The sequence below is a fragment of the Camelina sativa genome, chromosome 3 (genome assembly GCF_030686135.1).
Source record: "Camelina sativa cultivar CO46 ecotype springtype chromosome 3, ASM3068613v1".
In the NCBI taxonomy this organism is placed as follows: domain Eukaryota; kingdom Viridiplantae; phylum Streptophyta; class Magnoliopsida; order Brassicales; family Brassicaceae; genus Camelina; species Camelina sativa.
In genome coordinates this window covers 30,920,660-30,947,476 of record NC_141882.1, presented here as the reverse complement: position 1 = coordinate 30,947,476, position 26,817 = coordinate 30,920,660, and the positions used below count along the sequence as shown (strand labels likewise).

Genomic DNA, 26,817 nt, shown 5'->3' with positions numbered 1-26,817 from the left:
TGAGCTAATCCGGTACTTTGTTGTCAAAAAAAAAAAAAAATGAATCAAATGCATTCTTTAATTGTTGTCTCCTGTTTCATGGCAGCCTTCACACTGTTTATGTGTATACAGAGCATAATGCATTATTAAAGGTCTTAAACCAATTTACTAATTAAACCATTTATTTTATTTTTCTTATAACCTGATCATGAGAATTCTGAAAATTCATCATAATCTTACAGTTTTTTTTTTTACTTGCAAGTTCATATATAATATTATTGTAGTTGTAGTTGTGCATCCAAGATTTATAGTATATGTATGTTAGTGTCTTATATTATTTAACAAATAAATTGTACTTCTATTCATCATCTAATATATATTTGAGGAAAATATCTTTTTTATTTTTTTGGACAAATTTGAGGAAAATATCTTGACATGATAATTCTCAAGGCAAACAACTTTTTTTTTTTTTTGAACAAAACAAGGCAAACAACTAAGTTACTAACCCTAGACTTTTTTCATTATCCTCTTATGATTTTTATTTTATTTTAAACAATAGTATAAAAATGACAGAGAATATCAACTTTTATGTCCTTATTGTTTGTCTAGGCAAAAATATGTGATTCTGCTTTGAAAATGATTACTTTACAATAGAGAGTACGTAATAAATAATTGATTTGAAATGGAAACATATACTAATACTACTAACATATGATTAGAGTAATTGAAATATATAGAAGTTGACGGCATGGTGGGAAAATTACTACTTAAACCCACGGGTCTTCCTCCTCGGACACACACCCAAATGATCCCAATAATTATTCTTCTCTCTCCCTCTCTTTATCCTCTCTTTTCTTCTTAATCACGATCCTCTAATCAAATACTAAGACCTAATTAAAATCAAGAGAGAGAGAGAGAGGTGATCTATGGAGACGGAAGAAGAGATGAAAGAAAGTAGTATAAGCATGGTGGAAGCAAAGTTACCGCCGGGATTCAGATTTCACCCAAAGGACGATGAGCTTGTCTGCGATTACCTGATGAGACGATCGCTTCATCACAGTAATCATCAACCACCTCTCGTATTGATCCAAGTCGATCTCAACAAGTGTGAGCCTTGGGACATCCCTAGTACGTCGTCTTCTTAATTTCATTCATTCTTGCATATCAATCCTTATTAATATATATATATATATATGGTTGGTTTTATAAAATTATGTCCTCGTAAGTCATATATAAATAATATATATGAGATATGCTCTTCTTTTGTCTTCGTGGTTTTATTATAGAAACAAAATTTGAAGAAAAAAGTTTGATCAATATTGTTCGTCTAAACCACGTTAAGATGATGTCACCTCATTTTATTTTACTTTCATTCAATACAATGTGTAGTCTAATTAATATATATATACTCCATACAATCCTTATTCAAACATATCACAATATTGGTCGATATATATACCTCTCTCTATTATTAATGGATTGGGGTACGATACACACATACATACTTTATAACTTTATAAGTTGTAGAAAAAAAAGAGTACGTATATATTACGTAATAATTTTGAAATTTCGAGAGACATATAAAATTATTTATGAGAAGTTGACACTCTTGGCGTTATCCTCAACCAAAATTCTTGAAAATAATATTTTTTTTTGGATAAAATTAAAAAAAAAAAAGATTAGGACAAAGAGACGAAAAAGTCAATTTCTCAATTTGTTTTTTTGTAGGTTTATTAGAATAGTAGCACTCTGAGTGTGACATTTTGCTAAGTTGCAAAAAAATGTAAAATGCGTTCGGTTTGATCATAATTAGTATTCTTTGTTATTCTCTCCTTTGCTTACGCCTCTGAATGGGTCCTGTGATATTTTTATAGTTTTTTCAAATCAAAAGATAAAATTGACCCTTCAACTGCTTGATAATAATACTATTGAATTGAATGCTTAGTCGTCACTCTCATTTGATGAAGATATTTTTATTTATCCAAAAACAACAAAATTCACACAAAACAAAACAGGAAAAAATAATTAAAATCCTAATCATTCACACGCGTTGGATTCCTATTCGTTGTTTTGGTTGAAGAATCACATGTTTGACATGCTTAGTTCAATCCCCCACGGATGTTTTCTGTATATTGTATTCGTAGTAGCCGAGCCGATATATTTGAACATTGAATATTTTTTAAGAGAGATAAAAAAAAACGAATATTTTCAAGATAGATTAAAAAAAAAAACACAATTTCTCTTATGTGATTCTAAATAATGGCTCTAACATTAATCATATGAGTTCATTTTTTAGTATTTAGATATTGTAACTAAAAATGGTTGTGTGTGATTTTTACAAATGGTCAGAAATGGCATGCGTGGGAGGGAAGGATTGGTATTTCTATAGCCAAAGAGATCGTAAATACGCGACCGGGCTGAGAACAAACCGAGCTACGGCCACTGGATACTGGAAGGCCACAGGCAAAGATAGAGCCATTCTAAGAAAAGGTAAGCTTGTTGGGATGAGGAAGACATTGGTGTTTTACCAAGGCCGAGCTCCTCGAGGTCGTAAAACTGATTGGGTCATGCACGAATTTCGTCTCCAAGGATCTTATCAGCCTCCCGATCATTCTCTGACTTCTCCAAAGGTATACCCCCAATTTATTCCATTTCTTCTTGATCATCATTTTATCACTTCCCGAGTAAAGAGTAATTAATAATAGTGTTCTCCATGTGTCGTTGAGGGAAACAGGAAGACTGGGTCTTGTGTAGAGTGTTCCACAAGAATACAGAAGGAGTTATCTGCAGAGACACCACGGGGAGCTGTTTTGATGAGACAGCCTCTGCATCTCTTCCTCCTTTGATGGATCCTTACATCAACTTTGACCAAGATCCCTCCTCTTATCTCAGTGATGATCAGCATTTCATCATGAATGAGCACGTACCCTGCTTCTCCAATTTGTCACAGAACCAAACCTTAAACCTAACCAACTCAGTCTCTGAACTCAAGACTCCTTGCAAGAACCCTAACCCCTTGTTTGCCCGTGGTTCAGCCCCAGCTACGCTCACAGGCCTCGACTCGTTCTGTTCATCAGATCAGATGGTTCTCAGAGCTCTTCTCAGTCAGCTCACTAAGATCGATGGAAGCCTCGCGGCTAAAGATTCACAGAATTATGGAGAAGGTAGCTCGGAGAGCCTCTTGACCGACATTGGTATTCCAAGCACGGCTTGGAATTGCTGATACTGTAACGAGAGTTATTATTGCTATATATATATATATATATATATTCATATCCATGATTGGAACAATTCTTCGGGGGGAAATCATGTGTGCGTATCTGATTGTAAAAACATTTCCTCACTCTTGTACCCAGTAGATTCATGTAAAATACCACTTAAGACGCTATACATATATATATTTTATCTTAGTTCCATTTGTTTCAAGGCATATCTACCTGTGGACATGATAGAATAGGTGTTTGCATAGCCAAGGCAAGGCAGTGGTTCCTGAAAACGAATTTGAATAAATCAGAATCAATTTCCAGAACAAAAACCCAAGAATAACAAGTTTTCTCAGTAGGAACATATATGGACTCCTTTGACTCTACCAATGTACATAGATTCATCAACGCAAAGGCGCTCTCCGGTTTGTACATCAACTTAGCAGAAACTGTCAAGATATTTAGGTTGCCTACATTCGACAATCCAAACCATTTATAAGTACTGCGTATGGTACTTTCACAGATAGAACCACACTTGCTGTCATTTCTCAAGAAATAAAGTAATAACTTAGGAATATCACATGATATTCTGATATGTATCTGTTTCACATGATATTGTAATCACATGTTATTTTACATGGTTTTCGTGGAATTTATATATAAATGTCTATATAACTCTGTTTAAAGGGATGCACTCAATAGGGTACCTATAAGCAGCTAGAAGTCTGCAAAAGCTTTGACGCTGCAGCTAAGCCACTGAGTATGGCACCTTCGACATTTGGGCTGACACAGAAATCTCCACAAATTGCTAAATTCCTGTTTCTATCCCAGAGGCACCTCTCCTCTGTGGCTATGCTTTTGGCTGGAAACGCACTTCCCCTGGAGACAACATATCATTACGCTGACAAGCAATTACAGAAAGACTTAAGAGTCCGGATGCTTACCATCTGTGGGCTTTCATGAAAAAGGGGAGAGAACTAACGAGGCCAGAGCTATGAAACTCTTTGAACATCTCTTCAGCTATTTTGTTTAGTGTTTCATTGGATAGCTTTTGGAGGCCGGTCCTGGCAATAACACCATTGGCATAGTCTGGAGTTGAATGCAGTATCCATCTTTCACTAAAAAGTCAACATAAGAACCCAAAGAGTTTAGAACACTGAAGTAATCTTACCCCATATATAGTGATTGCAACTGCTCATATACTGTACACTACTACTTGGTCGGATCAACCTCCCTCTCAAAATTGGAAAGAATCAACTCAAAATGTGATTTTTTTAGTTTTTGTTTTGGTTAGTGAAGTGATATACCTATCAGTAGACCGTCCTGGCTTAGTGCTATCACAGTGAGCCCAGCTCAAAATCTCAGAATTCTTGAAAGATAAGCCTTTTACTGGTATCTGATTCAAGAATCATAGAATATGGAAAACGACAGAAATTAGCTAAGGCTTTCACTAGATTACTGCTTCTGCAAACTTTCACTAAATACTTTGGCTAGCAGATTATTTACAGACTGGAAAGGCAAAAAAGCTTACCAAAGACAATGGCTCCTTGAAAGCTAGCATAAGGGAGAAGCATGGTAAAACAGGAATAAGTTGTAGTTTAGGTGCCAAATCCGGGACTAGACTTAAGTCTGTGTTAGGAAAACAAATAAAAGTGGATAGAGATAAATGTGATATAACACTGAAACGGCAACTGTAGGAGAACTGAATTCATGCAAGTCTTACCCAGTGGCGGTGGGAGTCCAGTTACTTGAGTAAATCTAGGAGAAACAATGTTTTTATCTGATGCAACCACTCCATCGAAACGACCCACGCTTTCTCCCTTTGAATCTGTCAACAACCACGGTATCTCTTCTTCCAACCATTCCAGCTTGGCAATACCAGTTCCAAACATACTTTTAACACCTAAAAAATGTTGATTTGATTAAAGAGACTGATGTTTCAGAGATTTGAGTTAAATCTATCGACTAGATAAATATTTTAAATAAAGTACCAGATTCGTGACACAAGGCCTTAGATATAGAGTTCATGCCAGGAACACCCACATACTTCTTTGCATTCCCTTCCTAGATAGTAGACACATTTAAACAAGAAAAGCCTCAAGCTCCAAGATGGATCATCATCATAAAAGGATAAATTATTGAATGACGACTTGGGGATGAATCAATCCTAGTATCGAGTATCTTACAAAACGCAGAGGCAGCAACAAAAAATCACACTTGATAGTCGTCGACTAAAGTTTTCAAAAAAAAAAGGCAAAAAAAGAAAGAGTGATGTTTCAAAGACCTGTTGGATGCCAAGAAACTTGTTGGATGCGCAATCGAAACTCCCAAAAACTTGTTTCCATTCAGAAACAAAACCTCTGGACTCCCACTCGTGAACAAGAGCCAATGCATCAGAGTTGCTCACACAGAAAAATGGAGCTCCATGGTCGAACATCAACTCCTTCCCATCTTCTCCAATCTCTCTGCACATCATTCAAAAAGCTCAACACTTTCCACAAATAGACAAAATCCCTCTGGGCTATTATTTAAGGGATCACTCTATCGAAAGTATAATTAGGGAGGGAGGAAAAAGGAACCTTCTTTGAGACATACGTCCACCAGGCCCACGACCCGAGTCGAAGATTGTGACGGAGACGCCATTCTTTGCCAGAGTCGATGCGCACACGGCTCCGGAAACTGCTCCAATATATATGAACAATCGAAAACTTTGTTTACACGAATGGAAACCTAAAATCGAAAATCTAAGAATGAAAATTGAGAGAAAACCCCACTTCCGCCGCCGATTATGGCGACCTTCATTGCGACGGCAACGCTGCTCATTTGCTTCCTAATCGCCGGCGAGATTGTTGTGGCTGCCATCGTTGTGCACTCTGCCTGCCTCATCCTCCCAAAAAGAACTTAGTCTCGTTTACTATTTTGGCTATGCAACTGCGTTCCGTTTCTGTTACTAAAAACGACAGCTCGTTACAGCTTCCTTGTTTTATACGGCCCAAAAAAAAAAAAAAAAAAAGTACAAACAATAAGACTCGATTTGACCCACTTAACAACACAATTGATATGAAGAGAGCACCACAATGGACTCAGTTCGATTATAATTTCAAGTAACAACACCATGGAAACTCAAATGTGACAAAGAAATTAACTACGATACAACTGTAGATTGAAAGGCATAATTACTCACTAACTCTCACAAACTGAATGAGTATGTTAAATCTCTAATAAGATGTGAAGAAACACACAAGTGTCAATAATGTCAATTCTTTTGAGAGAATTACTCACGATTTTATATAATAAAAGGGTTGACAAAAAAAAAATTCTTTCTAATTTGCTCGTTTAAACTGATCTTGTATTTTGTTGACAAAAAAAGAATTAGTAGTCTATTAACATAAGTGTTTAAGTACCTTAATTTTGTTGATAATGAAAAGAAAACCTTAAATTATATAAATTATTAAAATATTATAAAGTTTTTCTTCATCAACAAAATTATTATTTTTGTAATTGGGCCTCATCATCATGTATTAAAAAAAAAAAAAAAAGTAAAACAAAACATGACATGGTTTTTGGTTTCCCTAGTCAAACTAAGTTTATTTATAACTTTTTTTTTTGTCAGCTAAATAAATAAAGGGATGTTCGGATATAAAGACAAAAACCCAAACATCCTCTTTATGCGTCCATTGTTCCCGTCACAAATCGCACGTGTGTGTGTGCTAACAGCATCGTCGTCGTCATCATCATCACTAGCTCATCGACGAGAACCAATTCCATCCTTGTAGGGTTGGGTCGTCTCTCTCGCGGCCTTGGCTCGAACCCCTTAATTTGTTTTGTTTTGCCTTCTGACAATCAGCCAAACTGCTCAGGTTTTTTAGGGTTTTTTTCATCCCTTCTTTGTTTTGTTTCTTCTCAATGCCTACGTTAGGGTTGGTTTGATTCGGTTCTTAAAAAGGTTTTGACTTGGCTAGCTAGGCGAGTTAGTTAGTAGTAGTAATTAAGTAATTTATTCTCATAATAATAATAATGTCATATAATAATTGGGATGGTCCTTGTTTTTGCACTTTTTGTGTGTTCAGGTCAATTAAAGAAGGGTTCACATGCTCTGTTGAAACGATGAATAATAATGTTCCTCAGAGCACTGTTGCCGTTCCGGCTCCTACTGTTTGTCCTATGCAAGAGAAGACTCGCAAGTGTCGGAATTTTATACGAGCAAAGATGTAAGACATCTTCGTCTCTCTCTCTCTATCTTGTTTTTATTTCTTAATTTCTTGTTTATATTTTGATTTTGCTAATTAAACCATGATTGATTGCTCCTCATCCTCCTCTACAGTTATGCTATCTTAGGACGCAAGATAAAATCTGCAGCAGGGACTAATGATGTCACGGACCACCAAAGGACTTTGGCTGTTACCTTAGAGAATTTAATCTTTAAGGACGCCAAAACATGGCCGGACTACTCCAATCTCAAAACTCTTGAAGCCCGCATTTATAAACATTTGGGACTCAATTTTAGACCTGCTGCCACTACTACTAGTACTACTCCATGTAGTTCTGTTGGCATGATGATGAATGCTACTCCAAGTCCCCATTCTCTTGGCATGATGAACGGAGGTGCTCTCGGTACTTGTAGCAGCACTACTTTCCAAACCGGAAGCCTGCCACCGCAAATTAATTGCACCAGTGGAGGTAACTTTCAGTACTATTCTAAGCGTGGAATTATTTTGATCTCTCTGTATGTCTATTTTTATTATTTTTGACTCTTAATTAAAAAAAAAACAGTTTCTGCAGGATTTTCTATTGCGCCTGACATGCAGATGCATCAATACTCTGCTGGTGCAAGTAACTTTAATCAGCAGATGATGGATCTTTATAGGCCTAATGTGAACCTTTTTACATCTGGGATGTCTACTCCTCTCATGACTGGCGGCGTAGGATATAGCAGGAACTGTGTGCCACTTCCTAATGGACCCATGACTTCTCAAGACCTCCTCAACGCTACGCACTTGTCAACTTTATCTCAACCTTTTCTGCAACCTCTTGATCAGTCACACATGCATGATGAAATATACTCATCAATGAGCAACGCTGGTTCTTTCGGGCCAAGTAATCCCTCTCTGTATCCCTATCCCTATCCCTATCCCTATGGAGTTGTTACGTCATCTGGCTCTATGGCAGTTTCTCAGAATCCAGTTCCGTGGAACCCCAATCCTATGCTTCAGGGAGTTGACGCCACCGTCACAAGTAATCACTCAAACCTGCAAGGAATGCAACAAACTCCATTGCCAAAACGTCAGCTACATCATCCGCTGTGGAATAATAATCAAGATGACTTGTCTCAGGCGAGTAAACAAGTCTTAAGTCATGGGTTTCACCAGCAAGTTCGTGATATTGAGCCCCAATTAGGACAACATCCCCAAAAGATTTACACTGGTCAAATCCAGAAGCAAGATCCTTTACTTGAAAAGGATGCTTATCTGACTCAGCAAGCTATGGGTACTTTAGCTGCTGCTCCTGTCATTAATGGACCAAGCTTGGATTCATACAAAGGAGAAGCTCTTCAAAGAGGGGCTACTACAAATGGATTCAAACCGTCCAAGTTGCAGTGCCAACGGACTGCTGTCAAAGACCACTATATTGGCGCTCAAAGTGCACCAGTCCATGGTAGTCGTCAGATGAATTCTCCTGCATCTTTCCAACCACATCCTCAACAAAAGCAGGCGGCATCATCAGTCCCGGTTCAGAGGCAGCAGCCATCTCTACAGAAATCAACAGGGATATCAGAAAACAATAATGGACAGAGAGAAGATACTGGGGTAAAGTTATGTCAAAGTATTCCGATGCAGCCTGAACCTGTTCATCCTTTCTCATCTCCAGTACCGCCTAGTGACACAGTTGAGAGGAAACGTCTTGGGGATGGAAACGGTACAGTAAGTAAAGAGGTAAACGGGGATTGTGGTCAAACGTATTTGAACGAGAGGCGGTGGCTCACGTATATGTTACATGTACGTAAATGCAAGGCAAGAAAAGATAAGTGTGTGAGCAAGTTTTGCTTCGAAGCCAAAAAGATGTGGAAACATATAAGCTGCTGCAAGGTCCCTGATTGCACATACAGATATTGTCTTCCAACTCGGAAATTGCTTCATCATTACCATGAGTGCGGGAAAAAATCGTGCCTTCTCTGTGGACCTGTCAAAAGCTACTATGCAAAGAACAAAGACACAAGTGTACCTCTCCGTAGAGCTAAGTGTTCAAAACGTCAACCCAAGAAATCCTCAACTTCCAGGAAACCAAATAAAAAAAGAGGTGCTGAAGCTTCATCTGTTGATGCTGATCTGAAACCCTCAATGAAGCGCCAGAAATTACAGCAACCACCCTCCCAAAATGCCACTCCCGAGACAGGATGTGCAGGTGTTGTCTGTAAACCTGATTCTTCGATGAATATGCCTATGGATAAAGATGGTTTGAAACCTGAAAAAGCTGATCAGGTTATGCCTATGGACATGGATGTTCCTAAAACTTGTGGGATTCCCGTTACCCGGGAGCTGGAGAAGATTGTTTCTGAAGATACTCCCAAGGGTAAAACTTGTGGTGTGTTTACAAAGGATGACAAAACTAGTTGCTTACTGGCACAAGGGAAACCCAAATGTATGAAGAACGAAGTAATAAGTGCATCAAAGGAACAGAATGTGAAACAGTCTGTGGACGTTGCAAATGCTCCTAAAATGGAAATCTCCTCACTCATTGAGTTATTCACTCCAGAGCAAGTAAAGGGGCATATCCGCAGTCTTCGTCAGTGGGTAGGCCAGGTAAACAGTCACATTCTAAAAATTCTGTTCTTGTATCATATGAAATATTGGGTTTCGCCAATATACATAGTTTCTTCTCTTGTTCTGTTGGTGCATCCTTTTTAAAGTAACTAAATTTCTTTCTTTTCAGAGTAAAACCAAGGCAGAAAAAAACAAAGCAATGGGGTGCTCCATGTCTGTGAATTCTTGCCAGTTGTGTGCTGTTGAGAGGCTTGTATTCGAGCCAATACCTATTTACTGCTCGTCGTGTGGTGTACGCATCAAGAAAAATGCCTTGCACTATAGTGTTGCGGCTGGCGAGTCAAAGCATTATGTCTGTGCACCTTGCTACAATGAAGCGCGCGAAAACTTGGTTTCTCTTGATGGAACTTGTATACCGAAAGAAACGCTTGAGAAAAAGAAAAATGATGAACAAGTTGGAGAAGGGGTATGTATATATGCCTCATCACTTTTATGATTACTAAAATTTACTTCTTTTTGTTTTTGTTTTGTATCCACGTCTGAACAAATGGTTTTATATATGCAGTGGGTTCAATGTGACAAGTGTGAAGCCTGGCAGCATCAAATTTGTGCTTTGTTCAACAGCCGAAGAAATCATGGCGAAGCCACCAAGTACATTTGCCCTAATTGCTACATACAAGAGGTGGAACAAGGCGAAAGAAGACCATTACCACCAAGTGCCATTCCAGGGGCAAACAAATTACCAGTTACTGCTCTTAGCAACCATATAGAGGAGCGGTTATTCAAAAAATTGACGGAGGAAAGACAAGAGAGGGCTAGTCTTCAAGGAAAAAGTTTCCAGGAGGTGACCTTTTTTACTCTAACTCTTGTCTAATCTGAAGGCATCCTATATATTCCGCTTTAATTATGTCGAAGTTATAATTTACAAAACAATTATAATCATGTACCTTTATTATTGATATGTCAGGTCCCTGGAGCGGAATCACTTACTGTCAGAGTTGTGGCATCGGTTGACAGAGTATTAGAAGTAAAGGAACGTTTCCTTGAGATTTTCCGACAAGATAATTATCCTTCTGAATTCCCTTATAAGTCCAAGGTAACAATGGGTTCATTGATTGCTTCTTATTCATTTTTTTTATGATGCTTGTTTGGCACTATAGATCTCTCTTATGTTCTTTCTATATATATTTCAGGTCATTTTGTTGTTTCAGAAGATTGAAAATGTAGAAGTATGCCTATTTGGCATGTTCGTCCAAGAATTTGGAACAAAATCTGGACCTCCAAATCAGCGGCGGGTCTACCTTTCGTATCTGGACTCAGTTAAGTATTTCAGACCTGAGGTTCGAACAGTGTCTGGAGAAGCCCTCCGCACGTTTGTGTACCATGAAATTCTGGTAAGCCACATTTCCTCTGTTCCCACAGCTTCATTTAGGTTTCATATGTTTTGCTTCACGAGCCTTATCATCATTCCCATTTTGCAGATTGGTTATCTCGATTACTGTAAGAAACGTGGTTTTACAAGCTGCTATATATGGGCATGCCCCCCACTTAAGGGTGAAGATTACATTCTTTATTGTCATCCTGAAATCCAGAAGACGCCAAAGACTGACAAACTAAGGGAATGGTATGAGACCTGACCGTTTTGTTTTTTTACTATTCAGTCAAGTTTTATGTAGATTTTGTTGTTGGCACTTACCACATTCCTACCTTTTCATCAGGTATTTAGCAATGTTAAGGAAAGCTTCAAAAGAAGGTGTGGTCGTCGAATGCACAAACCTCTACGATCATTTCTTTGTCCAGTCTGGCGAATGCAGAGCTACTGTGACTGCTGCAAGGTTGCCATATTTTGATGGAGACTACTGGCCAGGTGCTGCTGAGGATTTGATACGTCAAATGAGCCAAGAAGATGATGGTACTAATTTAAACAGAAAAGGATCTACCAAAAATGTCATATCGAAACGAGCTCTTAGAGCTTTTGGCCAGTTGGACCTTTCTGTTAATGCCTCGAAGGATCGACTGATGATGCAAAAAGTAACTTCTCTCATTCTCTATATATGCCCACTAATGATGATCATGCTTCCTCTAGTTTCGTCTGTAGCTCATGTTTTATTAATTTGTTCTGTTTTGTGTAGCTCGGTGAGACCATTTGTCCGATGAAGGAAGATTTTATAATGGTGCATTTGCAACATTGCTGCAAGCATTGTACCACTCTCATGGTATCTGGAAACCGGTGGGTGTGCAGTCAGTGCAAGAATTTTCAGATATGTGACAAGTAAGATCTCATCATCTATATATGATCACATGCATTCAGGTTATCTAGTACTCCAAACTGTTCAATTAAACCACTGTCTTTCAACCGCAGGTGTAATGAAGTGGAACAGAACCGCATAGATAAAGAGAGACACCCAATTAATCAGAAAGAGAAACACTCGCTGTTTCCTGTAAGTCTCTTTGGTGGTTAGAGCTTTAAAAGTATCATTCTATCTCTTTTTCTCTGTATCTTTGAAACTAACAAGGTGTGGATCTTTTCAGGTGGCCATCGAAGACGTTCCCGCAGAGATCCAGGACAAAGATGACAACCTGGAGAGCGAGTTCTTTGATAACAGACAAGCTTTCCTGAATCTTTGCCAAGGAAACAACTATCAGTACGACACTCTAAGGCGGGCGAAACATTCCTCCATGATGATTCTCTATCATCTTCACAACCCTACTGCCCCTGCATTTGCGACGTTTTGCACCATCAGGCTGGCGCTGTGAAGTTTGTCCAAGCTTTGATGTCTGCAGTGCCTGTTACTCCAAGGCCTCTATCAACCATCCACATAAACTGATAAGTCGTTCATCTTCTGCGGATACTAGTGTTGTACAACACAACGGGCAAACTAATCACAGTTATCAAGCCTATCTGGAGAAGGTATTTTCTTATTAAGCCATATTACCTTATATTTAGACTGTTTCTGTGTGTGTAGCTGCTAGAAACAGAGCAAATGAATCCCGGTTTGTTGGTATTTTCAGATAAAAGAACTTCTGGTACATGCAGCTGCATGCCACTCAACACTGTGCCAGTATCAAAAATGTCGTATGATGAAGAATCTCGTCAGACATTGTTTGGCATGCAAGACTGCTCCTGAAGTTTGCCCATGTTGTATGAAACTTTGGAGAATCATCCAGCAACATGCCAGCAGTTGCAGAGATTCCCAGTGCACTGTCCCCAGATGCAGGTACGTATATATAGAGGGAGAGAGAGAGAGAGATTTTCACATGCTTTTACACTTGTTATATATATATATAATTAATATATAGATGGCTAACTCGTCGGTGTTTCATTGTAACAGAGATTTGAGAGCGAGTAATAGTAGGCAGCAGCAGCAGTCAGACAAAAGGCGTAGAGCTGCTGTAATGGAGATGATGCGGGAAAGGGCCGCTGAAGCCACCCGCACTGGCTGACTCATCTGAGAAAATGACTTGCTCGCTGCGCATCCTCAACAACATCTATGGACTATTTGTGTAAATTAAAGGAAGACTATGAAGCCAAAGGAGGAGTTTAAAATTTTACGTCTTTCAGGAGCTGCTTACTATAGGTTAGGATTAGAGGAGATAGATAGGATTGGGAAGGAAGGTATACATATATGCCAAATATAACATGTAGTAGGTCGTGGTGGATCTTTTCTTTAACTTCTCTTTCAACATTCTTTATATTGGATGCAAAATTCCATCTTATAAAATTTGTTAGATTGATTCTTTTGTAAATAACTAAAGGAATTTGTCAGTATATCTCTCTCATTGGATCATATAGTAACGATTGGTTGGTTATTCGAAGATGGTTTCTTGTCTTCTGAGTTACCATTCTTCTTCCCTGCAAAAAAAAACAAAACAAAGATGATCATATATGACAGCAGCAGTTACCGTCTTTTTTACTTGTGCAAAAAAAGAAAGGACAGCTTCAAAGACAATTAGTTGAAATGATTTCTGTCAGAATCAACTGATTGAGTTAGTGTACACCTGCCTGAAAGTGGCTGTTAACTTTATATATGGTTAACACTCTCTCAACATTCCATCAGTTTTATAACAGCCTTAGGAGTTGGCTCTGCATATCACAAACAAAACAACACCTGCTTAGATCAACATTTTGCAGCAAAAAACTCTTAGGAAAAGATGAAAAACATAACCATGAGAATCATAAATTGGTTTTTGGGATCACATAAAAGTTAACTCACTTCAAGCTTGTTGTTCACGGCTTCTAGAAAACGTTCATGGAGCTCAGGACTCCGATCCATCTCATTACTGGTCTGTTGTAGTTAACTGCTGATCCTGGAGACGGCTCTGCAGGAATACAGTTTTGGCCAGGATGCACTTGGTAATTAAGATTTTCTTGTAGTCAAACCAAAAGGCTGACAAGCTAAGTAGAGAAACTAATTCTGAAGAGTCTCACTAGTAACAGCAATCCATATGTCTACATTATTAATGTTACTCCAAGTTTTAACTGCAAATTAATAATCCATTTGTTCAGATAAGGAGAGGTTGTCATTAGGAAAGCCAAAGTCTAGCTCAGAACAAGTATCCCTAGAAAGAGTAAGCAAGGATCAGTCTCCTCCATCACATGGATTGCTCGGAAGAAGAATAATAGCGGGCAAATTTATAGTTTGGTTTATGATTGACCGTATATATTAATTGGATTATACATACAGTATATGGTAGTAGATTAGTGGATCAGGTCCTTAGTCATATGGTTAATTCCTCGTAACATTTGGTTTCGATTTTGATGGGTTTTAGATAATCTAAATCTAAACTCAGGAGACTACATTAATATAGTTAATCTGAATGCATTTCTCTCTTATTCCCTCATGTTCCTAACTTTGTTTCTTGTGGTTGTGGTCAGAGCTGATGTCAGTACTTGGTCATGGTGTGCCCCCATAGATTATTTGTCTCTTTGTGGGGTTTCTCCACATATTATAGATTATTACAAGTCTTGTGATCGTGATTGTCACATAATCAGTAGAATCAATTGTTGCCTTATATGGCCCTTATCCATTTGAGATTATTTTACATGAGTTACAACGACAGATTCTTTCAATTTTCATTTTATGTGGCTTGCCTCAGTTTATGGTTCTCCAAATCACACAAATATAGTCTGTATATAAAACACACATTATTAGATTGAGGCATTGAGCACAAAGTGGGCAAGATTATAAGAAAAGAAAACGAAGGGGTGTCAAAAGAGAAGAATTATTAAAAAAATATGAGGGGGTTAAACCATAAATAAAAAAATTAAAGAGGAAGAGAGAAAAGCAGAGTGAATCTCGGTGAAGCCGTTGCCTTGCCCTGCCCGCAAGTGCAACTGGAAACACACGCCACCGATGATTATGGAATGAATTGAGTTCGAAATCTCAAACATCGTAGCGTAGAGATTTGGGATTTCGATGAAGAGCTTACCCAACTGGGCTTTGTCTTTCTTCTCCGACCAACTTTCCCGGCGAGATGGCTATATCTGCGCCACCGCGATTTCGCTTCTCTTAATCCTTCTCTTTCATATCTTCTTTTCCTCTAAATTTCGCTTCTTCAGTTCTTATTCTTCTTCTTCCTCTAGTTCTTCGCCTACCGAATCAGTTTCTCATGCCTTTAACTCTCAATCAAGGTAAACAAAAAAGGGTTATGATACTTTCACAATCTTTAGGTTTTCATTGAGCTGTTTCTGATACGAGTTTCCTCTTACAGGATATCCAGACTAGATTCTGATGAAGATTTGAAATTTCTTATCGAAAATTTGGAGGAAAGAAATGAGTCTGATGATGAGATATGGGAACATGTTATTCACAGAAGCAACGATCGCATTTCATACACTGCTAAACGCTCCAAACCTAAAGTAGTACTTGTTTCATATCATTTTCTATATATCTTCTTCACTTTGTGTCATTTATAGTCTTTTATTCTGATTACTGAGTCATGAATAAGCCTTTGGCTCTTTTTTTTTTTTTTTTTAAGGATGGTGGTCCTATGAAGTACCTAAGTGTCACGGTCTTTGAGGACTGCTCTGCAGAGATTTTGAGGGACTTCTACATGGACAATGATTATAGGAAAAAATGGGACAAGACTGTGGTTGATCATGAGCAGTTGCAGGTTGACAGTAGTACCGGAATCGAGATTGGTCGCACCATTAAAAAGTTTCCTTTGTTGACATCAAGAGAGTACCTACTAGCTTGGAGACTGTGGCAAGGAAATGACAAGTTCTACTGTTTCACTAAGGTATAAAATCAACTCATGAAACTTCTCTCTCCATCTCTCTCTGTCGCAATTTGTTGTTGCTTCTTAATAACTTAATGTTTTGCTCTTTGGCTATTATTATTAGGATTGTGATCACAATATGGTACCGAAACAGAGGAAGTACGTACGTGTAAGCTATTTTAGATCTGGTTGGCGAATCAGGCAAGGCAAGTGGTTTTCTTATTCACCTTAAATTTCTGAATCAATGTTGTTTGAATTCCATATAATCAAGTGATCATAGTGAGTATAGTGTTTGTATTGTCCTCATTTCCAAATTTTGATACCTAACTAACTACTGCTGACCTTAACACTTGCTGCAGTTCCCGGAAGAAATGCTTGTGAGATCAAAATGTTTCACCAGGAGAATGCTGGGTTAAATGTTGAGATGGCGAAGCTCGCCTTCTCAAAAGGCATATGGAGTTACGTCTGTAAGATGGATAATGCACTTTGTAAATACATGCCAACCAGTCAGGGAACCCAAGGACCCATCTTATCTGCTGTCACCTTAATTAAAAAGGTGAGGTTCATATTAAATATTTTGTTCTGTAAGCTGCTGGAATTTAGTGTTCTGAAACCGAATGTGCATGAAGCAACCGATTTGGTCTTCACTGACATGGTTGTTGTTGTTACTGCAGGTTCCATCAGAGTTAGAAACTCAGACAGATGATGTCACAGTCTCCATGGGAACAAGTAGTACTGGTGAAGAAGTGTTGACTCATGTTGTAGCTAAACACAGAAAAATATTGAGAAAACCATCAAAGAAACTGATAGCAAAAGGTCTGGTACTTGTGGGTGGTGCGATCTGCTTGTCCCGTGGTCACTCTGCCTTGGGTGCTAAAGTGGCAGTAGCTTACCTCTTGACGAAGCTGAACAAACATGGAACTTCTCTGACGCAGACCACTCAGAACACTATGATTTAAGTAAATACCTTCATCATTGGCTTGAAGAACGGCTCTGGCCACATGAACTCTGGAAGATTTTGGTCTTCAAAATGTTGTACCACTAAGGTTAAACCTCACAAAATTGCATTTCGGTATATTTTCTATCAATGTAAAGCCTCACGTTATGAACATATACAAGCCTAAGGTTATCTTTTTTGTAAAGTGTCTATAAGGTCTTTATATATCTTGAAAAGTTGCGTTTCTAGTTTTCCCTTCTTTATTTGTGGAGGATAGATTTCGATTTGTTCTTTTACCCGAAAGATGAAGTTTTCTTTTGATGTTGATATGGATGAATGAAATGGAAAGAGAGAGATGAGAGACTATTATAAATGGCCTCGTTATACAGATTATTTAAGGTAATCAGTCTCAAGATAGTTTGAGAAAATGTTGGATGTTGAATTGTGTGTTGTTATATCCTTAGTGGTTGTGAAGGTAGAGTACTCTGCGAAGAAATAAGAAGGGACAAGTTTCATTCTTTTTTTTGTTTACTAATAATGAGATGCTTCACTATGCTGAACAGAGAGAGCATGCCACAATCCTTCAAAACAAGGGTGACAAAGAGTGTGGAGTTACTTGGGAAAGAATACAGATCAGAATTCTTCACACATATGGTAGGTAACTTTTTATATGCATGCAGCCATCAGTAAACAAAGTGTTTTGATTGATTGTTGCAATTGCAGGTTATTAACGAGTCTCTTCGTCTGGGAACGTTGGCACCATTTACGTTTAGAAAGGCGGTGAGTGATGTGGAGATCAAAGGTGTAAAACAGGAAGCGGCTAGGTTTAGAAGAAGAATTCTCTTTCTTTCTTATTGATTAGAAACCGATTACAACTCTTCTATTTATACAAGTCTAAGTAGCTTGTACCTCAAGAAAACCTAAATAATGTACTTATACAATTGCCTTTTCTTGTACAAGTCATCTTGAATAAGGTAATACACAATATTCACAGAATATATGCCCAATACTCCCCTTCAAATTGGTGCATGTAAGTCATAGATGCCCAACTTGAACGATAACCGTTGAAACGGAGCCGTCCCCAATGCCTTGGTTAGTATATCAGCCGGCTTCTCATCTGTACGAATATGAACCATTGTCAATACACCATCTTGAACAGCATCACGAACAACATGACAATCTCGTTCGATATGTTTGGTACGTTCATTAAAAACTGGATAATTGGAAATGTGGATTGCGGCTTAGCTTTCACAAAAGAGACGAATGGAATTAGACTGAGGACATCCTAAATCGCCCAAAAGTTGTTTGAGCCACAAAACCTCATTCAATGCGTTACACATTGACCGTTATTCGGCTTCAGCGGAAGATTGTGAGACGGTTTTCTGCTTCTTTTTTTCCACGATATAGGTAATCCTCCTAAAAACATGACATAACCACTGAGGGAACGACGTGTGAGAGGACAAGTAATAAAATCTACACCACAATAAGCCGTAAGAGTCAAATCAGGTTTGGAGCTCAACAAAATACCACGACATGGAGCACTATTCAAATATTGAACAACATGTAAAGCCGCATCCCAGTGATCCATACGCGAAGACTTCATAAATTGAGAAAGAATGTGAACTGAATAAGCTAGCTCCGGTCGAGTGGTAAGAAGATAAATGAGGCGACCAACTAAACGCCGATAAGCCTCAGTATTAGGCATGAAAGCACTCTTACTCAAACCCAACTTGTGATTCTGTTCTATCGGTGTACTGGCCGGTTCAGATCCAAGAAGACCAGTTTCACTAATGATGTCTAGAGCATATTTTCTCTGAGAAAGATACATACCCACAGAACTTCGAGCAATTTCAATACCAAGATAATACTTGGCTTAACCCAAAATTTTCATATGAAAACACTTTCCCAAGTAATCCTTAAAACTTTGTAACATGCGTGTATTATTCCCACAAATAAGCAGATCATCAACCTATACGAGAAACCGAAGTTCGACATCACCACGCGAGTAAGTAAACAGGGAGTAGTCGGCATAAGAGTGAACAAACCCAGCCAGGCTTCATATAGCCATATTTGTTTGATTGAAAAACCGGATATCATTCAAGCACCAGTACTTGGGTTCTCCAAACCAACCGATACTCATTAGTATATTTCAGGATGTCAGTGAGTGAGTGAGAGATGTGAATCTATCAAAGCGTACATGTTTAATCCTCATACAAGTCTTTGAATCTACATCTGGATGGGATGCACATGATTGTTTACAACTTCTGAATTGTCTCCCTCATGTTTTAATAATTCTCAATACCCCCACAAATTACGCTAAATATTTGAGCATGCCTCTTTTGAAATATTGATAGTTTGTGGTTGTCGAGACTGAAGGAAAACATTAGCAATACTAATCGAATCATAGATAATTAAATTCAAATAGGGTAACTATAGAATTTAGGTGTCGAACCAACTTGATTTTATTAACATATGAACTTTGGTATTTATACAAGAGACCCATTGAATAAGATAAGGTCGAAGACTCCTACAAATATACGACTTGGACTTATCACAATAAGATTAGGAACACAACACAAACGATACGAGCTTATCGAGTAATACTCCCCCTCACTTTGGAGTGTGAAGATCCTGAGTACCCAACTTGGACATAAGGTAGAGGAACTGATCATGACCAAGTGCTTTCGTAAAAATGTCAGGGAGATCCTCTGTTGTTTGCACATGTTGTGTCGAGATAATGCCGTCACGAACCGAATCACGAACAACATGACAATCGTTCTCAATATGCTTAGTCCGCTCATGAAAAACTGGATTTGTGGCTACATAAATAGCAGCTTTGCTATCACAATACAAACAAGCTGGCGCAGCTTGGTCGGCGCCTAATTCTTTCAGCAATTTGCAGAGCCATTTGATTTCTTTGAGAGCATAAGACATGGCTTGATACTCGGATTCTGGGGAAGAATGAGAAACAGTCTTTTGTTTATTAGTTTTCCATGAAATAGGCGAACCACCAAGTAACACAACATAAGCACTAAGAGAACGAAGAGTAACCGGACAAGAACTCTAATACGAATCACAATAAACATCAAGTGTTAACTCCTGGGAGAAATGAAGCAAAATACCCTGTCCTGGGCAGCCCTTTAAGTAACGAACCACTCTCAAAGCAGCATCCATGTGAACTTCACGTGGTGTTTGCATAAACTGTGCCAAAACATGAACGGAGTAACTCAACTCTGGTCGTGTTTGAAGCAAATACAACAAACGACCAACAAGATGACGGTAAGACTTAGGATCCGAGAGTAGAGGATCATCATCATAAGCAAGATGATGATTTTGTTCATATAACACTTGTTTGAAGGGTACGTAATTTGTAAATTAGTTACAACTTACAACTTACAAGGGTTTTTTTAATATAAGTTTTGTTCTATGATTTGAAATATATATATATATATATATATATTTATTGTTATTAAAAAACAAAACCATATATATTTTTTAAATCTGTGAATTTTTTCACATCTATACAACTAATTATTTTGAGTAGGATACTGTTAAAAAAATTGATTTACGTATATCAATATTATAAATATTTTTTTTTTGGTGATGATTTTTGACCTAAATATAAATTTATATTATGCAAAAACAAGTAAAAAACTAGGGGTGGGCAAAAAAACCGAAATCCGAAAAACCGAACCAAACCAAATCGAAATAAATGGTTTGGTTTGGTTATGGTTAAATCTAAAAATCCGTTTGGTTTTCATCTTAATTAACCATTTGGTCTGATTAAAAACCGTAAAACCGAATGGTTTTTTTGGTTTTTTATAAAAATTTAGGATAATTAGATATAATTACTAATTAGTTTCTCAAGCTTATAAATTTATATTGTATAAAAATATCAATAATTTTTTTCTTTATTGGGCTTTAATTATTGATCTCCTATTAATCTATCGAATAACAAAACCTTAACCTAAGTCTCTATTCCCTAACTTATATTTATTCATAATTACTTTTATGCTTATTTATTTTTAGTTATGTATCAACTATTTATTTTTTAAAAGCATGAAATAACCATTAAAAACCGGAACCAAACCGAAACTGAACCAAACTGTGATACATATGGTTTTTATATGGTTTCATTTCTGATGAAACCAAAAAAACCATAAACCGAAAAAACCGAACCGTAACCAAACCGAATTACATGTGGTTTTTTTATGGTTCCATTTTTATAAAACTAAAAAAACCGTAAACCAAAAAAACCGAACCGAAAAACCGAACGTCCACCCCTAAAAAACCCCAATTTCATGTTTGCAAGATCCGAGGGTATATCTGGAAATTCCAGACTGGTAAGAAGGACACATAACCAATTGCGCGCCAGCTCAGATATTTTGTTGCTAATTTAGATCATTTTGTTTTTGTTTTCCCGAGTTAACAAAAAGCGAAACTCTTCCCTCCTTCTCCCTCACTTCATTTTGAAACAGAAAGAAAAAAAAAAAACTCTCGGGACATGGGGAAACAATGGAGAAGCGCGATACTAGTGGTAAGATTTCTCACAATCTTGTGAATTCATAATTTGTGCGATTGAGTTCGAACTGGATTCAGATTGAGTTTGAATCGGATTCAGATCTAGTTTGATTTAGATAGAAAGATGGACTAGTTGTTTAAAAACTCCTAACGAATCTCATTTTTGAGATCCGAGTTTGACCTAGTTCGATTTCGAGGTTGATCGCGAGTCTGAGTGCTACATCGCACGATAAAATCGAGATTGATTGAAAATTTTGAGTGTTAATTTCGAGGTTTGAGTTTGAGTGCTAAATCGAACGACAATCCAAATTTACAGAGTAGTTTTCTGAATTATTTGTAGATCTACAGGGACTTTGTTGTTATTGTTGTTGTTGTTGTTGCATCATAGAGCGTGCGAATTTTATGTTAAATCGAGATGAGTTTGATTTGGATATGTAGATTTATCAGTGATTATTTATTCAATTGTATCGAATCTCTATTTTTATTTCATTTTCCGAGGTTGATTGAAAGATCCACTGTACTGTACTAGTATTGAATTTTGCAGAGCTCGATTCTATGAAGAGAACTAAGAAGCAGCGCAAAGCATCTGGTAAACCTAAGAAACCTTGGATGTTTATAGAACGTTAAAACCGAGCTTTTATTCCGAAATTTGAACTTGTTTATTTGTCATAAAATATTCTCAGACCAAATTTACTCCAAAGGCGAGAAACGCAGGCAAAGGAGCGCAGAGGAATGGCCAGAAGGGTTAGATGATGAAGCAGACCGTACAGGTCCTCCTGCGCAGGCAACTGGTAAAAATTAACCAGTTGACTAGGTTTTACACATATTTATTAGAGTTGTTAGAAGACTCTGGTATATTCTTGCTATGAATAATGATTCTGGTTTTACTTAGATATTGAGATTTTTGTTTTTTGGTCTTTTTTGTTTATAGAATCTGGACAGATCCGCAGAGCTAAGAGAGGCAAGAAGAATCATAGAAACCGTCGAGCCAAAGAATGTAATCGTTTTTCACTTGAATGGTTGATGAATTAGTTTAGCGACAAACTCTTACATTTCTAATTGTTCCATAATTGATAGTGGCGGCGAAGAATAAGAATAAAGATGAAGCAGTTGATTCTGTGAAGCTTGAAGATGAAAGTATTGATGAAGCTACAACTGATGACTTCTCAAACCAGACATTCTTTGTTGCTGCTTCAACTTTTTTTAATAAAATGTTGTTTCTTCTTATTTACAAGGTAAATCTGTCAAGCATGATGATGTTGATGGTGAAGATAGAACTGGTGACTGACCAGCTAGAACACAATCTTTGGCTCTCCCTGCAAATAAAGATTAGGTAAGTAACTCTTATCCACATGGATACATAGACACTGAAACACTGAAACTCTTTCACATTTCCTTATAATTTTTGTTTAAGTGTTTGGTTCAATAGCTTTTAGTGGGTGATGATCGCAATAACTCTGTTGATATAGATATAGTGAGTGTTTTTCGATAGTTTGTGGTGACTAATGATGGCAATAACTCTGTTGATATATATATGCATTTCCCTAAACAATCAAACTGCTTTACCTAAACAAATTTCATTCTACATTTGGTTGCAACTGCTTACATGAAGTTATCTACATACCTTTTTACTGCATGTTATGGATTTAAGTAGAATACATCACCAAACTTATGCAGATTAACCCAAATGTTTTGGCCAGTAGGTTAATTGACCAAGAATGATTAATCCACCAAATCTGACTACAATGCTTTTATTTGACCCACGTGTCCCCTTTTGAGTCTGTCAAACAACCTTACCTTGGTATCTCGTCCTCCAATTATTCCAGATTGGCAATACGGGTTCCAAATAAAACTTTTTTACACCTACAAAAAGACTGATGGTTCTGAGGTTTTAATTGGATCTCTCAACCAGAAGTTGTACTACACTCGTAAAACTGGGCCTTCTATATAGATTTCATGCCTGTATCATCCGCAGACATTTCTGCATCACATTCCTAGAGTTTGTATTCACACTAAAATCAGAACACTCTAAACACCAAGATGAGTCATAAAAAATAAATCATCAAGGAGCTCCATAAATAAAGCAGACACACATAGATCTGCAGATTGACTATAGTTCATGCTCAAAACACTTACATATTTTGTGTGTTTAGTTATAGCCAAATCAAAAAATAGAACTCAAACTTGAAGGTGAATAATAAAACACAAATCAAGGAGCTGCGGAAATGCAACAGACACATTGCTCTTCTGCAGCTTGACAAACTTGTGCCCTTTGGTAATTAACAGGAATGTGATTAAAGACAAAAAAAAAACGTGAGATTGATATCATAACTCTGCTCTGTATAATGACATTGAGTGTCCTGTAACAGAATATGAACGAAGCAACCGGTTGGTCTTTGGCCTTGATTTCGCGTGTCCTTGGTTTTTTTATTTATTGAAATAACGCTCTGATTTATGATACTAGTGTTGCGGGAACATAATCTGAATTGCTTGGAATCTCTGAAACATATAACTTATCAACCTCTCTGTTTGCACTAAATGTATTCCAGTTCCCATGACATCTTTACTATCACTAAGCATACCAAATTTGCAACGTCTTCCCAACGGTGTAGATGATGCATATAATATAGATATGTGCTTGTTACTCTACCATTGACACTCTAAAACAGCACTATAGACTTTTTTTTGACAAAAAAAAAAAAAAAAAAAACCAGCACTATAGACTTGTACTTGTTAAATACAATGTTTGTTGTTGGTGTAAAGATTGTAATTAATTGATACTAATGAGCTTCCTTCTGGTGACAGGATTGCTATCCTTGGCGCTCGGTGATTTAGAGCCATATCCCATCAGTGGTCAGATGAGTCAGGTAAATGCAAAATCAATACGTATTGTTAATTTTAAAAATCTTTGCAGGCGAAACGACTTGGAGCCCCTTTAAGATTGGGGAATGCAACACACTGCTTAAGGATTTTGGAAAGCTCTCAAAAGGAATATAATAAAAGGTATTTTGTATTCTAATAGAGATATTTGATGCTTTTAATATGTCTATATATGTGCAAGTATATATTGTCCTATATATCTGCTTGTCATTTATTTATAATGAGGTGGCGTTCGCAACGATGGTGGCACTGCAGATATTAGGAGTAAAATGAGCACCATTCCCGCCGCCGCGATTAATCAAGAGCACAAGTGGGGTTTTCTCACCCTATTCTGCTTGCAGAATACTTTTGGGTACTTGGAGGAATGATTTGTCCCAAGTAGCCAATAACTTGCTTATTGTGATTGATCTTGGAGTTGTTGAGTTTTTTTTTTGTTCTTTCAAATTTTAAAGTGTCTACCATCTAAGAATGGGATGCAAACAAGAATGTGGGTGTTCCAGGTATGAACTCTTCCGACTTCCTAGTTTCAAAGGCATTGGTGAATGAACTCGATCGTACATACCGTGTCCACTTACTCCAAGCTGTTTCGCTTAAGTATCTCCATATTTCACTGAGTGATAGATGTGAATCTATGAAAGTTTTATTTAGTCACCCTACAAGATACGTTATTGCACGTCTCTTTCATATTCTCGAAGAAGCTATCTTTCTTTCTAATTTACCTCAAAAGTCAAATAAAGTCTTAAACGAGATAACCCCTCTTCTGTATCTGAATGCACTGCGTCGTCGTTTTGTCAAAAGAGGAATAATAAAATAGTAGTGTATAATTAAAAACCCTAATATTGTGTTTCTTGCACTCCAAGACTGCGCTACTCTTGTCGAGATAGTTGTTGTACGATGGATTGGTCGCTTATCAAACGGGAGAGAAAGAAGAGAAGGAGAAGAAACGAGGCACAAGATATTCCAATGGATGTGGTGGTTGAGATTCTCAAGAGATTACCTACAAAATCCCTGATGAGATTCAAGTGCCTCTCAAAGCTTTGGTCGTCGCTCCTCTGCTCCAGATATTTCAGCAGCCTTTTCCTTACGGGCCAAACCCGACCACGTCCTCGTCTTTACATCTGTTTAGCAGACCTCTACAAGGACCATAAAAATGTAATCCTATCTTCGGCTCCAGACACTACTAAACCGTCGTCTTCCTATGTTGTTGACCGCAATCTTACCATCCCACGGATGGGAGGGTACATCTCGCAGAATCTTCTTGGCTTCATGTGCTACACCTTCTGGAGAAAACCGCGAATCTGTAACCCTGCCACCAGACAACTTTTCACCTTACCCGCTGTAAAATCCAGCATCATACCTCGAGGAGTAATTAAGAAAATCGCCTACTACTATTTCGGACACAACCCTCTTAACGACCAGTACAAAGTAATCTGCTCAATTGCGCCAAACCTAACGACCATGCCAGAGCATTGGGTCTTTGTCCTAACACCTCAAGGAGGTTCCTGGAAAAAGGTGGCTCCAACCCCATCAGACTTCTGTCCCTACACCCCGGTCCATCGAGGACAGTCTGTCAATGGGGTTATATATTACCTCGCTTTGATTGACATGTATAATTATGTGCTTGTGAGTTTCGACGTTATATCGGAAGAGTTGATAATGAGCCAAGTACCTCGCATGGACGGTGATGAATTGCATGGACGATTCAGGTTAAAGAATGTGAATCTTATAGAGTATGGTGGAAAACTTACTGTTCTTGACTCTACCCAGCTAAGAGACAAGGGCATGGTGGTTTTATGGATTCTGCAAGATGCCGGAAACAAGGAATGGTCCAAAAAGACTCTGATTTTGCATCCTTGTCAGCTGCAATTAGTCAACAACATTGTATTCCACGTAAACGGTACTACTCAAAGTGGCAAGGTTGTTTTGATACCACAGGATTTGCTTTCTCCCTTTCACATTCTTTGTTATGATCTACAAAGAAATGATATGAGAAAGATTGAAATCAAAGGTATACCGGACCACTGGTTTAGGAAGAAGAAAAAAGATAGACGTTTTGACGTGATGTTCATGGATCAGAGTGAGAGCGTCATCGATCTTGATCTTCTTGGAGACTTTAACTAATCCTATCCTATCTACCTCTAACTAACGTATGCTTTTTTGTGTGTTTACATTAAGAATACAACTGATTATATTTGAAAGAAAAAAATTAAAGGCTCCTTGACTTATATAGAGTCAGTGTTTACTAGCTGCTATGAACCAGCTAATTAATAATTTCAAAGAAATGCGGGTTGTTACATTGTGTGTTGCTATAGCTTTT

The 26,817-nt window shown here is 37.7% G+C and overlaps 5 protein-coding genes, 1 long non-coding RNA gene and 2 pseudogenes across 13 annotated transcripts in view; 6 read left to right on the top strand and 2 right to left on the bottom strand.

The window, feature by feature from the left end:
• LOC104778406 (protein neprosin) overlaps positions 1-26,817 on the top strand; it is a 648,080-nt gene that overhangs the window by 259,032 nt on the left and 362,231 nt on the right. The window lies entirely within an intron of this gene.
• On the bottom strand, positions 638-1,104 carry LOC147947922 (uncharacterized). Its single transcript, XR_015595572.1, has 2 exons — positions 964-1,104; positions 638-849 (listed from the first exon to the last, which is right to left on the bottom strand). It is a non-coding gene; the product is annotated as an uncharacterized LOC147947922 (long non-coding RNA).
• LOC104778471 (NAC domain-containing protein 21/22) lies at positions 843-3,395 on the top strand. The gene is made up of 3 exons (XM_010502930.3): positions 843-1,107; positions 2,329-2,609; positions 2,714-3,395. The coding sequence occupies exons 1-3, from the start codon at positions 906-908 to the stop codon at positions 3,200-3,202; spliced, it is 972 nt and encodes a 323-aa protein (XP_010501232.1). The 5' UTR covers positions 843-905; the 3' UTR covers positions 3,203-3,395.
• Positions 3,259-6,276, bottom strand: LOC104778472 (uncharacterized). Of its 2 annotated transcripts, XR_015595550.1 has the most exons (11): positions 5,957-6,276; positions 5,762-5,861; positions 5,467-5,647; positions 5,174-5,246; positions 4,906-5,085; positions 4,714-4,811; positions 4,490-4,578; positions 4,127-4,300; positions 3,890-4,061; positions 3,570-3,652; positions 3,259-3,468 (listed from the first exon to the last, which is right to left on the bottom strand). XR_015595550.1 is itself a non-coding variant. In XM_010502932.3 (10 exons), exons 1-9 carry the CDS (start codon positions 6,066-6,068, stop codon positions 3,890-3,892), a joined length of 1,179 nt encoding a protein of 392 aa, XP_010501234.2. In that variant the 5' UTR covers positions 6,069-6,276; the 3' UTR covers positions 3,259-3,468. The 2 variants fall into 2 exon arrangements, 1 of the variants encoding a protein (XP_010501234.2); XM_010502932.3 differs by lacking the exon at positions 3,570-3,652.
• Positions 7,967-13,526, top strand: LOC104779388 (histone acetyltransferase HAC4-like; annotated as a pseudogene). Its single transcript, XR_015587459.1, has 12 exons — positions 7,967-9,982; positions 10,113-10,409; positions 10,509-10,787; positions 10,911-11,039; positions 11,137-11,337; positions 11,425-11,567; positions 11,662-11,974; positions 12,076-12,215; positions 12,306-12,384; positions 12,476-12,854; positions 12,956-13,161; positions 13,276-13,526. The product of XR_015587459.1 is annotated as a histone acetyltransferase HAC4-like (transcript).
• LOC104778470 (uncharacterized) lies at positions 14,986-18,095 on the top strand. Of its 2 annotated transcripts, XR_015595549.1 has the most exons (8): positions 15,018-15,575; positions 15,656-15,803; positions 15,923-16,183; positions 16,287-16,368; positions 16,522-16,718; positions 16,837-17,208; positions 17,663-17,753; positions 17,823-18,095. XR_015595549.1 is itself a non-coding variant. In XM_010502928.3 (6 exons), exons 1-6 carry the CDS (start codon positions 15,361-15,363, stop codon positions 17,119-17,121), a joined length of 1,188 nt encoding a protein of 395 aa, XP_010501230.1. In that variant the 5' UTR covers positions 14,986-15,360; the 3' UTR covers positions 17,122-17,347. The 2 variants fall into 2 exon arrangements, 1 of the variants encoding a protein (XP_010501230.1); XM_010502928.3 differs by lacking the exons at positions 17,663-17,753; positions 17,823-18,095 and having other exon boundaries at positions 14,986-15,575; positions 16,837-17,347.
• LOC104778469 (uncharacterized) lies at positions 21,487-25,074 on the top strand. 4 transcript variants are annotated; one of them, XM_087509010.1, is made up of 8 exons: positions 21,487-21,636; positions 22,165-22,209; positions 22,304-22,411; positions 22,552-22,617; positions 22,698-22,757; positions 22,856-22,953; positions 24,426-24,623; positions 24,756-25,074. In XM_087509010.1, exons 1-6 carry the CDS (start codon positions 21,615-21,617, stop codon positions 22,906-22,908), a joined length of 354 nt encoding a protein of 117 aa, XP_087365136.1. In that variant the 5' UTR covers positions 21,487-21,614; the 3' UTR covers positions 22,909-22,953; positions 24,426-24,623; positions 24,756-25,074. The 4 variants fall into 4 exon arrangements, with proteins under 4 accessions (XP_087365136.1, XP_010501226.1, XP_010501228.1 ...); XM_010502927.3 differs by having other exon boundaries at positions 21,520-21,636; positions 22,150-22,209; XM_010502924.3 differs by having other exon boundaries at positions 22,150-22,209; positions 22,698-22,953.
• On the top strand, positions 25,320-26,621 carry LOC104778468 (F-box/LRR-repeat protein At2g40920 pseudogene; annotated as a pseudogene). Its single transcript, XR_015595547.1, has one exon. The product of XR_015595547.1 is annotated as an F-box/LRR-repeat protein At2g40920 pseudogene (transcript).